This window comes from Vicugna pacos, chromosome 20 (assembly GCF_048564905.1).
Source record: "Vicugna pacos chromosome 20, VicPac4, whole genome shotgun sequence".
NCBI classification, from domain to species: domain Eukaryota; kingdom Metazoa; phylum Chordata; class Mammalia; order Artiodactyla; family Camelidae; genus Vicugna; species Vicugna pacos.
This window is the reverse complement of record NC_133006.1, coordinates 22,728,506-22,741,454: the sequence shown is the minus strand read 5'-3', so window position 1 is coordinate 22,741,454 and position 12,949 is coordinate 22,728,506. Positions and strand designations below refer to the sequence as shown.

At 40.4% G+C, this 12,949-nt stretch overlaps 1 protein-coding gene across 1 annotated transcript; it reads left to right on the top strand.

Annotated features, from left to right (window-relative positions):
- The first annotated feature begins 1,446 nt into the window (after window positions 1–1,446).
- LOC102536963 (mamu class II histocompatibility antigen, DR alpha chain) lies at window positions 1,447–6,137 on the top strand. The gene is made up of 5 exons (XM_072945269.1): window positions 1,447–1,628; window positions 3,635–3,880; window positions 4,327–4,608; window positions 4,894–5,059; window positions 5,729–6,137. Exons 1-4 carry the CDS (start codon window positions 1,550–1,552, stop codon window positions 5,046–5,048), a joined length of 762 nt encoding a protein of 253 aa, XP_072801370.1. The 5' UTR covers window positions 1,447–1,549; the 3' UTR covers window positions 5,049–5,059; window positions 5,729–6,137.
- Window positions 6,138–12,949: the final 6,812 nt, after the last annotated feature.

Here is a 12,949-nt window from a genome sequence, read left to right as displayed (position 1 = left end):
ATCCGTTTATTGAGCATCTTGTAAGAACGAGGCATTATGGCAGCCAGCAAAGGGAAAACAGAAAAATTGTACTTGGTTTTTCCTCTGAAAGAGGAGATGGCAAGTCTAAACCACAGACTCAGACTCTGCAGAGGCTGACACTGTGGAACTCTCATCTGGCTCATCCCGCTGCCTCCGGAAAACACATTCTTCAACAATTTTAGGGCAGAACTGTGCCTGCAGCCTCCCCGTGATCTAGAAGTCAGTATCGGAGGATGTTCAAAGCCCTTAGATATAATCAGAAAATCAGCAATGTATAGAGTGTTTGCGCTTATGATTTGTGAGCGGAGTGGTCGGGCAGGCTAAGACCTCAGCAGCGCAGAAAACAGTGTGGAAAACTCACCCTAAGCAGATGTGCCATGACTGATACTAAACAGTGGACTCACCGTCTTCATGAGCTGCCTCCCTGCCAAGTCTCTTCCTTGGAAGCATTTGGATTCCAGCCCTTTCTATGGATGGTTCAACATTTTCCTTTCTGTTTTGCTACATTTTCAGAAACATGAGAGTCAACGTGTCCTAACTTTCAGTCTTCTCAATAGTGAATGCCAAAATAAACTCTTTGAATCAGAACTTTTATAATTTATGATGTGAGGAAGTAATGATAAAGCCCTCCTGCAGGTCACCATCTCCAGTCTTCCAGGTAAATAAGCTCTGCCCAGTTTACTCTGTATATCCGTCTGTCTGAGTCTTCAGATAAGGTGTGGGCCCAGCAATCGTCTCCAATCTCTGGTCGTATTTTAGGTGACAGCAATTAGGAAGAGGATCCCCCTTCACAGCCTGCTGTTTCCGGTAACCACTGTCCATGTTCCACGGTGTAGCTTCTCAACCCTCCCCAGCTTTGGGAGTGCTGAAACTCAGCTTCTCCTCCAGCGTTCTCTAAATATAGTGAACTGCCAGGGGCCCCAAGCTCTTGGGCAGAGTCGGCCACCTTGGAGTCCAGGACACTGTGGATCCTGAAGCAGTAAGAGGCATCTTAAGTGACGCTTCATCACTCAGTACTGATAAGGTTTGGGCATTCTTCATAGCCTAACAGTTTGCCTTCTCTTTAGATGACTTGTCCCTTAAATAAATTCCCCAGCGGTCACAGCACAGAGGCATGACCTGCCATTAACTCTCACCTTAGGGCATTTCCACTGATTCTCCTGTCACTAATGTGCTTCAGGTATATCTCTTTCTAGAACTTGGAAGAGTCTGCGAGTGATTGCTAATCATTCTTGAAAACTCGACTTTTTTGGTCTTTTTTGTTTGGTCATGAGTTTGTCTGATTGATTAAGAAGTTTCTTTTCCTTGAATGAACAAATTGTCTCCTTTCCTGGACCCTTTGCAAGAGTCCTTCCCTTAGCAACAGATGTGTCATCTCCAAAGATTTTTCTGATTGGCTGCATCTCAACTTATTTTAAATTTTAATCAGACTCTATGACACCCTACATTCTCTTTTCTTGTATTCCTGGCTGTTCTGACCCACCTGTTCTAAACTCTACTGAGCCTCATCAAGGCACCTAAGAAGAAAATGGTCATGACTGGGGTCCCAGTCCTAGGAGTTTTCATCACGGTCCTGATGAGACTTCAGGGATCATGGGCTATCAAAGGTAAGTGCTGAGAGAATCAAAACTAGGGGTTGTAACCTCTGAGAGCATCATAGAAATGAGCTGTGAACATTTAAAAGATAGTCTTTGGAGTGAAAGAGAAATGTAATGTGTATTATGTGGGTCTGAATCTAGAACTGAAGTAAGTTGTAGTTGGAAGATTTCTTTCCTCACCACAAATTGGAGTAAGTGAAGCTTAGATTAGGGGCGAAACTCAGACACTGATTAATCCCATCGACTTGGAGATAAACCAGACTTGAGGGGAAATATTTTCTGACAGGCATTAACACGTTACCTCCCTGCCCTTTAATTTTTCATCTTGGAAAATTAGTAAAATGAAAGACCTGACATAATTTTGTGAGGGTTAAATCAGAAAAAATATGAGAATTTCTTGGCACCTGTTCTCAGCTGTTCTGGCCTGTGACTCCTCTCAGCATGTCTGGAGCACAGACATTGTGCTGAAGATCACGGGAAAGGACAGTCACCAAAAAGCAACCGCCGACCCGGGGGAGGGTGAAAGGCAGGCCTGCTGATACGAGTCACATTTAATTTACTGTCTCTTAGGACAGTGACAGCCCAGGTTACAGTGGATCTTACAATGATCTTTAGTCATTGTCACTAAATAATGTTCCCAAGAGAGTAGGAAGAGTAAAGAAGTGGAGGATCTGCTATTATTCTGTGCCATCCCCAGAGCAAACGTGCCACTGTGAAGATGTATTGTGAAAAAACATTCCTCACCCAGAGGGACCCCCAAAGAAGGGGGCAGGTAGACTGGAAATAAGTAAAGAAATATCCCAGCATGAGACTCATGCTGACAGTTGTGGGTTTGTATTGCCCAGAATGAGCCATACATGAGGATGTTTACTGGGAAAGATAGATTCCCTGGAAATGGAAAGAGTCAGTTAGAATATTTGTGTGTGTATGTGTTTATAGCTGCAAATGCTAAAAAAAATCCCTAGGTTTATTAATATAGAGTCAGATTTTAAAATCTACCTCTCATTTACATGCACCACAGAGGACCCTTTGCAAGAGTCCTTTGATTGCAAACTCTTCAATTGTAACTTATTTCAAGTTGATTATTCCTTTCGTATAGATTATTCTCGCTATCAACTATAATAGAGTATGTCCCATAATGACAGTCTCAACTTAAAGATCTTTAAGATACAAGGGAACGTTGCCAAGGCCAACCTGAACAGAATCCTTCCCTCAGAGGCGTGCACGGAGCGGGTGCGGACCCAGGAAAGTAGGTGTTCTCCTGCACTACCATGTCTCAGACTTAATTATTTGGGTACCGCAAGCTCCAGTCATATATTCCGTGGATCTGGTCCTTAAACACAAAGCAGTTTCTGACCCTAAAGTACTTGTTATAATCCCGATGGTATGCTAAGAAATTACTTACAACTAGTCTGATTTAATCTTAAAAACAAACCCAATGTAGATGCAAAACCACAGTAGAATATAGTGAGAAAGCATCTTTCTACATAAATGATAAAATAATCTACTCAAGATCACTGTGTAAATAAGTAGCTGAATGAAAATTCAAGATTGAGTTTGATTCCAGAGTTCCGAACCCAGTCTTTTTCAACAGTGTTTGTCTCTTGTTAGAGTTACAGTGCCGAGAGACGCCCTGGAATTCTGGTTTAAGTGATTTAGTTCCTAGGTCAAGAGAGAACGTTTCTCTTTTAGGAGCTGCTGCTGGATTTCTAAAGAGGAAATCATTTCTTGGCCAGTAACATGGAGCCAAACAAAAGCTTCATGAGACTCTGGGTGTTTCAGCTCTCGTGTCCACATTCTCTGCGTCACCCCTTCATTCCTCCACTTCCACCTCTGAGCAACGCGAACGTCCTTCACCCGGCCGCCTCCTCCTGCACAGCCCTGATCTCCTTCACTCCTCCACTCCACTTGGCCTCTCTTTTCACCACTCCCACCCACGTGTTTGTGTCTCACATTCTGGGTCCTCCCTCTCTCTTTCCTGGTTCCTACCCTAATTCCCTTTCTTGTCTTTTCAGAGGAACACGTGATCATCCAGGCTGAGTTCTATCTGAACCCTGACAAGTCAGGCGAGTTTATGTTTGACTTTGACGGTGATGAGATTTTCCACGTGGATCTGGAAAAGAAGGAGACGGTCTGGAGGCTTGAAGAATTTGGACGTTTTGCCAGCTTTGAGGCTCAGGGTGCATTGGCCAACATAGCTGTGGACAAAGCCAACCTGGACATCATGATAAAGCGCTCCAACCACACCCCGAACACCAATGGTACCTCTCTCTGCTGCCCTCCTAGACGTGGGAATTGTAGCTTTAGATAGATGCTCAGCTCCCTCTGTTGTGTTATCGTGACTGAGTTGCCCTTCCAGGGGCCTGACCTTGCCATAAGCAAACCCAAAATTCTCACATTACCAACCCAAAAACTTTATGAGCTTGTTCCTTTCTGGGTGTGCTCACATCTTGTCTTTGCCACCCACGGTCTCTCATAAAGTCTTTTCCTGAATCCATGCTTCCAAGCTGGGGGAGCCAAGAATGTGATCCTTGGATACCTTGAACCTCAGCATCGGTCACTGTTCATGGGGAGGGTGTCAGAGCTGGGTATCTGAGACCATGGCGCAGATTCTCAGGGCACAAGCTCAACTGCTTTTTCAGCCTCAGTGGAAGGGAGAGGGGCAGGCCTAAGCAGGGAAGGCTGATTTCTGTCACCTGTCCCCCAGTGCCTCCAGAAGTGACTGTGCTCCCCAACACCCGCGTGGAGCTGGGAGAGCCCAACACCCTCATCTGTTTCATCGACAAGTTCTCCCCACCAGTGGTCAAAGTCACATGGCTTCGAAATGGCAAACCTGTCACCACAGGAGTGTCAGAGACAGTCTTCCTGCCCAGGGATGACCACCTGTTCCGCAAGTTCCACTATCTCACCTTCCTGCCCTCAACCGAGGATGTATATGACTGCAAAGTGGAGCACTGGGGGCTGGAGGAGCCTCTTCTCAAGCACTGGGGTGAGAACCAGCCTTCAGCAGTTCCTCTCGTGATGCCTGGGTCTGGTCCTTCAAAACCCCAACCCCCTGACTGTTTCATAACAACTGCTCCAGTTCCTCCTCCTGGACTTCTCCCACTGCTCAGCTTTCCCCACTTCTAATCTATAATTCCCTTAATACATCATCCTACCTTCCTCTTATTTAATTAATGAAAAACTATTTTTTGACTAAGTGTCCAATATTTGGTCCTAAGTGCTGCTCCCTATTGCATTCATTACTTCTGTATTCTGTTTTATTTTTCCCCAGAGTATGAAGCACCAGTTCCCCTCCCAGAGACCACAGAGAATACGGTGTGTGCTCTGGGCCTGGTTGTGGCTCTGGCGGGCATCATTGTTGGGACCGCCCTCATCATCAAGGGTGTGCGCAAAGGCAATGCTGCTGAACGCCGAGGGCCTCTGTGAGGCACCTGCAGGTAGGTTTGATGTCAGAAGAAGACATATGTGGAGTGATTCAAGGAAAGGAAACAGAGTCGGAAAAGGACATGTGATACCTTTAAGGGAAGGGGAAATGACTGGAAAAGCCATGGCTATTGAATTATCTTTGCTGTTCAGAATCAGACATTGGCATCATCTGGTATCCCAAAGATTTATGGTGCTACACCCCTTTCCGTACACGTGAACCTAAGACCACACCCTCTGTCTTGGAAATTATCTCCAGTAGCTAAAATAATTGTTTCACATTAGAATTCTGAGTCCCATGATCTGGGAAAGTCAACCTCAAGACTAAGACATTTCTTGGCTTATGTTTCCTAAGACAGGACATCAATTCTGAAGCATTTCCAGAGCTTTGCTCTTTGGGGTGCAGGGTAGATTCACAGTATGAAATGGAAATCTCTTGGAGACCAATGCCTGTTTTTGCCTCCAATCTGAAAAATGATGTCAGATGGTCTGCTCATTTGTGCTTGCTTGGAAGGTAGGTCAGAGCAGTTCATGTTGGAAAGGCTGTATTTACTAGGGATCAAACAAATATTAAGAGGCTTTCCCAGAGTTGAAGGATTAAGAGTGAAGAGGAAGGAATCTGAAGGTAAGAGCTCAAACTATTCATCTTAAACTCTATAGTAACTATGTGTGTCTTCCTTCAGGTAATGGATTTGGGTAGAGAAAAGATCAGTGAAGATATTTCTGCTTGAATAGCTTTACAAACCTGGCAATACTCCAGTTGTTCACCTCAGTGAAGACAACCATCCTTCAGGACTTTCCAGCCCTCAGCTACTCTAAGAGTAAAGACGCCTTCTTCAGTCTCCAAATTCCAGTGTCTCGTTATTCCCTGTCTACTGCTTCTTCTTGTATTGGCTTTTCCTCCATTTCTCACTGCCTTTTTATTAGCACCATGTAATCCGTTTGGAATAGATCCCATAGGATTTTTTCTCTGCTATGGAGCCTTTTGAATGTTCTCTGGGGGCATCCCCTGTACACTTACTACTTGGAGATTTTTCCAACTGTGATTGTGATTTTTCTGAATGCAATAAACTTGAGTGGGTCTTAAGTGGAGTTTTTGGTTTCTAAGCCAGTTCTTCACACGGGCTGGGGAATATATGTGATCCTTCCATCCTGAGATATTTGAATGTTGAATGTATCTCATAAGCTCTGTAATTAAGCAGAAATATCCCAATTCATTAGGGCTCAGTTTCATTCAGAGAGTCTGCAAGAATCCAGTTGCTGTGGTCCAGTCCTCATCTGGAAAACCCTAGAGTAGGGTTTATTTGTTCAGAGACAACTTAGCAATGGGTTCACAATCTGATTTGGGTTCTTAAGCCTCCAAATCAGTGAGATATTTGGATCATCAGTAGAGTGAATCTCAAACCCTAAGGCAGGCCTCTGATAATGGGTGAGACAGATGGCAGCGGAGAGCTAAGCAGAATACGGGAGCATCCATATACATAACAGAATTTGCATATCAACACCACGCATTTTAGACTTGAAGAGGAAGGAGATTGCACCCTGAGGATTGGCATTACCTCAGTCTTACTGATTTGGAATTTAATAAGCTTGCAGTCAAAGAATATATTCTGTGTGATTTTAATCCTGTAAAATTTATGAGATTTGTTTTAGTCATAGTATACAGTCTATTTTGTGGATATGTTTCATGAAATTTAAAGAAATATTAGATATAGTCAATTATACACATCAATTACAAATGTCAATTAGATCAAGATGGTTGAAGTATTATTCATATCTTTGATATCCTTACTGATGGTTGTTTGCTTGAAACTATAGAGATGTTTTCTGCTTTCTTTCTTTCTCCCAAGTTCCTACACCACTGCCATGAACTCAGCAAAAGTCCTGGGAGAAGAATCAGTTGACAGAGAGAAGTAGTCTTATATGATACTGGGACCTGTATAGACTCCAACCCATCACACAAGCCCACAGGTTCATCTAAACCTTTGCTGGCTTCTCCTTACCCCACCACCATCTCCTGTTCTGGTCCAGGCTCAATCTCACACTCATGTTGATGTTCAGCAGATGACCCAAGAGACAAGATAGGCACTTGTTTCTGTTCACCTAAGTAGAGGTCATCCATCTCCAGATTTTGGCATTGTTAGGTTTTTCTGCATCTACAACTCTTTGAAGTCTTTAAAAGTGATATTTTTTCCAGTTTATTTGTTTAGTTTTATGAAAGTTCTGAACACAATTCTCATGTGGGGTGCGGGGGGAGTTTCCCCCTGTACCTTCAAGCAATTCTGTGCAACACCAGCTGGGTGTTCTATAATTCAGCTCAATTCTGACACTGTCTACCCAGATAGAGCATCAGATTCCATAGGTTAAGGGCTCAGTCCACAAGAATGAACCCAACCTATTTCAGATGCCAATCACAAGCAGTAGGTCCCCAGTTTACCTGCAAATTTTCTCTGATTTGGCTACAAATTGGAGGTTCCCAAGACCCCTACCTCAGATTTGATTAATTTTCTAGAGAGGCTTACAGAACCCAGGGAAGCACTTACTTATGCTCACCAGGTTATTGAGCAGTAAGATAAAGGATACAGAGGAACAGCCAGATGATGAGGTACATAAGGAGAGGCCTGGGAGTGTCCTGAACACAGGAGCTTCTGTCTCATGGAGTTGGGATATGTTACCCTTCAAATGCAAACATGTTTGCCAATCTGGATGCTCTCCAAACCCCGTATTATTGGGATTTTATGGAAGCTTCCTTATTTAGGCATGATCAGTTATTGACTCCATTTCCAGGCCCTCTCCCTTCTCTGGAGGATGGTGGGAAAAGATGAAAATTCTAAGCTACTAATCCTGGCTTGGTCTTTCTGATGACCAGCCCCATCAGGAGCCATCCAAGAGCCACCCAGAGTCACCTCATTAGAATAAAAGATGCTTTTAGTGTTCTTATCACTTAGGAAACTACAAGGGTTTTCAGAGTTCTGTGCCAGCAAGTGGAGGCAGAGATCAATATATATTTCCGTTATCCCATAAGTTTACACATTTTTTTCCTTGTTCTTATGGTGACAGTTGTGGTCCTTGTAACTTTCATCATCCTAACTGGCACTATGATTTATGGCAGGGTTTCCCGCGCTCCCCTAGCCGTTTGATGGTGCTAGTTCATTCATTTAAAGTTCTGTATGTTATTCCTTTGTTCGGCTACACCATAATTGATCTGTTCTCTATCTCAAACTTTAGAATGCCTTTTTCCTCTTCTTTCACATTTTTCATAGTGATCTTGGGGGTGTATGTAAGAATTTATCTAGCGTGGAAACACCCAAGATGAAAGTACTGGGTTCTCCAAACTACACAAAGGGGTACACCAACTTATGCTCATATGTCCGTGTGCAGGACTCAAATATAATCCTGCAGAATGCTGTTATTTCACATATTTTATAATCTTTTGATGTAGGAAATTTTCATAATACAGACAAGTTTATTGGGTTTGTTTTTTTTAGATTTGGGAAATGTTTTTATTATTCCAAACTCTGGTGCAACAAGCATTCAATTTTATGTCTCCTTGGGCCTGTGTAGAATTATTTCTTTAAGATAGATAACTGGATATTAATTTTTGTTGTTGCAGCATTTGCATTTTAAATTTAAATAGATACTGCCAGTCTGTCACCCACTCATTGTCCTAATAACAGTATATCAGAGAATCCAATTCTACAGAATTTTCTAAGTCCTTGATTTAAAAAACAAACTATTATATTTGCCAATTTGGAAGAAGAAATATTTCATCACATTGTTATTTGAACTTGCATTTTTCTGATTTCTAATGAGCTTGAAAAAAATATTTCATGTTTTATTGACCAATCATTGGTATATTCTCTTCTACAAATAGTCTATATCCTTTGCCAAATTTTTTGTTGGATTTTTGTTCATTTATTTATCAACTTGTTGAAAATTTTACATAATAAAAAGACCCAATGTCTGCCTTGTGTGTTGCCAAATTTTTTCTGGAGCTTTACATGTTTCTTCTAATTTTATTTTCTCCATGGAAAGAAAATGTCTATTTTTATTCGAATATATTTTTCCTTTATGTCTTCTGGATTTTTATCTTGCTTAGAAAGATTTCTTTTCTGCTAAGTTTATTTTTAACAACTTTAGTGGAATACAATTTATATACCACACATTTACTCTTTCTACATGCAAAATTCAATGGTTTTAGTAAATTTATAAATGTGTAAAACTACCAACATAATCCAGTTTTAGAACATTTCCATCACCCCCAAAAGTCCCCTGTTTACAGTCAGTCCCCACCCCTATCCCAGGTCCTAGGCACCTACTGATCTGCTTTTTGTGTCTATAAATGTGCCTTTTCTAGATATTTCATGTAAATGGGATCTTATGACATGTAGTCTTTTGTGGCTTCTTTCATTTAATATAATATTTTTGAAGTTCATCTGTCTTTTTTTTAGTATGTATAATCATTTCCTTTTTATATTTTTCAGTTGTTCCTTCTTATTGTAGAGGAGTAACTTCATTGTATGGCTATAGTATGTTTTGTTTATCCGCTCACTCACTGATGGATATTTGTTTACAGTTTTGGACTATTATGACCAATGCTGTTACACACATTTGCACACATATATTTGTGTGGACTTATGTTTTTATTTCTCTTGGGTACTTTTCAAGGAGAGGAACTGCTGGATCATATGACAAATATATTTTCTGACATTTTAAGAAAACACTGAAGTGTTTTTCAAAGAGGTTGTAATATTATACACTCTCACCAGCAGTTCATCAGAGATGAGAAAGGGCTTTTGCTTTCAAACATAATTATAACAATGACGATGACAGTAATGGAAATAATACAATCTTTAATGTATTAATTTTATACTTTTTTATGTTTCAATTTTTATTCATCAAGAATCCATTTTGTTGAAAATAACGAGTTTGGGATACACCTTACAAACAACTTGAAACTATCTTAACTGTTCATGAATTTAATTCTGGACCCTGCTCCACTGGTATACTTAATCAATAATGAATCAATAGGAGGAAATAGTGCTTATTAAAATAGATTTATAATAGGTTTTAGCATCTTTTAAAGTTAGTCACTCCTTATTACGTGTCTCTTTTCAAAAATTGCCCTGGAAAATAGTTTTCCTCATGAAATTAAGTATCAGTGCATTATGTTCTAAAGGCAAACAAATAATGCTCTTGCTTTCATTCATTTATGTATTTATTATTTCTGGTAATTGGCTTATGACCGGCCTTTAATACTCAATATTTTTTTAAAAAGCCCTCAAACCCTTGAATTGATATCACCCATTAAGAATGTATCATCTCTCATGGGGGAAATAATTAAAAATACAAATAATCAAATAAGCTAATAGTACCAGAAACCTGGTTTCCTATTTTAAAATTACTCTCCCTTGCCTCATCTACAGTTTTTTTCTTTCTAAAAAGCAAATGATTTTGCTTCTTTTCTTCCCAGTTGCTTCAGGTGAGTCACACACACAACAAAAAGGGTGACTCACGGTTTGTCTGATTGTAAGGCCTCTGTAATCCCATGGTGCTCCTCACCGGAGGGGAAGGGGTCTAAGGAGAATATCTGGGGAAAGGTTGCTCCTTGTGAAAGCGCACAAGGAGAAACGGTTCCTTTTCCTGCCTTTGAAAGTGATTTGCGAGAACAGGAAGCCTCAGGCTGCCGCAGGCATCCTACACCCGTCCCAGGAAAGCAGACATGTGGGGGAGGACAGAGGGCAGTGGGACACACTCCCAGCAGTGTTGGTGACGCCACCAATCTGGTGAACTGACCAGCTCTACCTGGAATCGATCTGCTATGGGAGATAAGTTAAATTACAATAAAGACAATTGATTGAATTTTCTGCTACTAGTAGCAGAGCTCATTGAATATTCATGCCATTCACTTTAATTCTACCTTATAATTCCACACCCCAGGTCTCAGATAAATTGAGACAATTCATGTCTTCATCCCAGAGAACAAATCAAGAATAAAGTTACAACCCTGGGATCAGCAGAACTTCCCACAGATTGCAGGTGTTAGTATCAATTTACCAAGTTCCCTGTTTCACACAAATAATACACCATATAATTAACTACACATAAAGTAAGCTTTGAATTTGCTTGATAATAAAATAATAGTTGTCTCTGACAGTGAAGAAATTGTGTTCACCTGACTATTCCTTTGAAATAAACTTTTGAATATCTCATCTGCTCTTTAGATCTGATTTACATTTGAAACTGACTCTTCAGATGAATTTCAATAGCAGAAACCATCATCTTCTTAACCAATGTAATTACCTTTCTCTGAAACCTATCCAACTTCTTTATGTTATTGAAGTCTATGAATTTTGAACTATATACTGATCTATAACTATGTTTCTGCACTGTCTTATAAAAGGATCAAAACAGTTTTGATTTTCTTTTCTAGCTTATTTCCCATCATACACATTTTTTTCAAGTTTGTTTCAATTGTTAGTTTGTTTTCAGTTTTTAGGTATTGCCTTTTTTAACTTTTGATTTAAATTTTCTATTATATACAATATTTTAATGTTTCTCAAGATAAAATTATTAAATAAGATATATTCAGAAAAGTCCAGCTTTCATCTTTGTCTCCCTCAACCTTCATTTTGCCCCATAGGCAATGAGTTTTTAAAAAAATTTCTTCTATTGTTTTTACTTACAAATTGTAATAAAACAATATTTCCCAGCATTGTCTCTGATTTCTGCTGAGCAAAGATCCCTATAGGATTCTCCTGTGACAGACAGAAAGTTTGTCACTCAATCTGGAAGCCCTCAGAAATGCATCTTTTCCATCAATGTTGCACTTGGTCCTGATGGCCTGAGACTTTTTATGGAGAAGGGTATGTTCCAAGCCAAACAGTCGGCACAGAACTGATTTTTATCTGATAGAAAAAGGACTGAAGTGTTGAAGCCCACCCATAATCCAAGGGGGAGCTCAAGAATTACCCAAGTTTAGAGACTTTCTTTTTAAAATATCAGGGAAAAACATACAAAAGAACATGATTATGAAAATTTTGAAGGCATAACACCCTTATAAGGCACCTGCATTTCTTGTATTTGTTGTCCCTTTCTGTATCCCATGGTATGAAGGAACTTTTATATTTGTCTTTGAGAATGCAAAGAGGCAAGAGACCACCCTGATATGGGTGAATGAAGGACTTTCTCCTAGCTCAGCTAAATATTCCTAATTACAGAATACAGAAAATTCAAGATAAAACAGAGAATGAAGGAAGGAAAACTACTAGGATCCACAAGTGACCAAAATTCAGAAATAAAAATAAAAACCATTATTGTATCTTAATGAAATCTTCTTGTTGGGGTTCAGGGAAGGTTACCTCCAAATATGTCACAATGGCATATTGATAATTTTGAATTAAATTTACTTAAATAAACAGCCAGTGCAAGAGAGACACTCTGACTGTCCTTTCTTTCTTCCTGAAAGCAGGAAATAATCTCTGCTGTGAAAGATACACCTGCTACATCTGGAGGTAGGACACACATCACCAAAGACAGGAATTCAGACCAAGAAGACTTGCTACGTCTTTAATTTACTACCCAAGCCCGAACTCTGTTTAGATTCTTCACTATTTGAGCGCCCAAAACCTACGTTTCTTTGTTCTATCAATTACCACAAATTTATTGTTTCTTTGTCTAAAAAGCATAAAAGCTGCCTGCTTTGGCCACTTCTTAGGTCCTATTTCTATGAGACTGCCATGCACGTGAAATAAAATCCATTTCATTTTCTCTTGTTAATCTGTTTTGTGTCAACTTTATCATTAACACAGCCACAGGAACTCAAGAGGAGCGGGGTGGCGGGGGGGATTTCTCTGCCTCCCCTTCCCCGCCCCACTCCCTTTCCCTTAAAGCTGTATCAGACA

What these genes read in the sequence shown, in the direction of transcription:
- LOC102536963 (XM_072945269.1), top strand. Translation starts at nt 1,550, where the DNA reads ATGGTCATGACTGGGGTCCCAGTCCTAGGAGTTTTCATCACGGTCCTG. An exon ending in GGGATCATGGGCTATCAAAG is followed by an intron (nt 1,629 to 3,634) that starts GTAAGTGCTGAG and finishes TTGTCTTTTCAG; the next exon opens with AGGAACACGTGATCATCCAG. An exon ending in GCCTCTTCTCAAGCACTGGG is followed by an intron (nt 4,609 to 4,893) that starts GTGAGAACCAGC and finishes ATTTTTCCCCAG; the next exon opens with AGTATGAAGCACCAGTTCCC.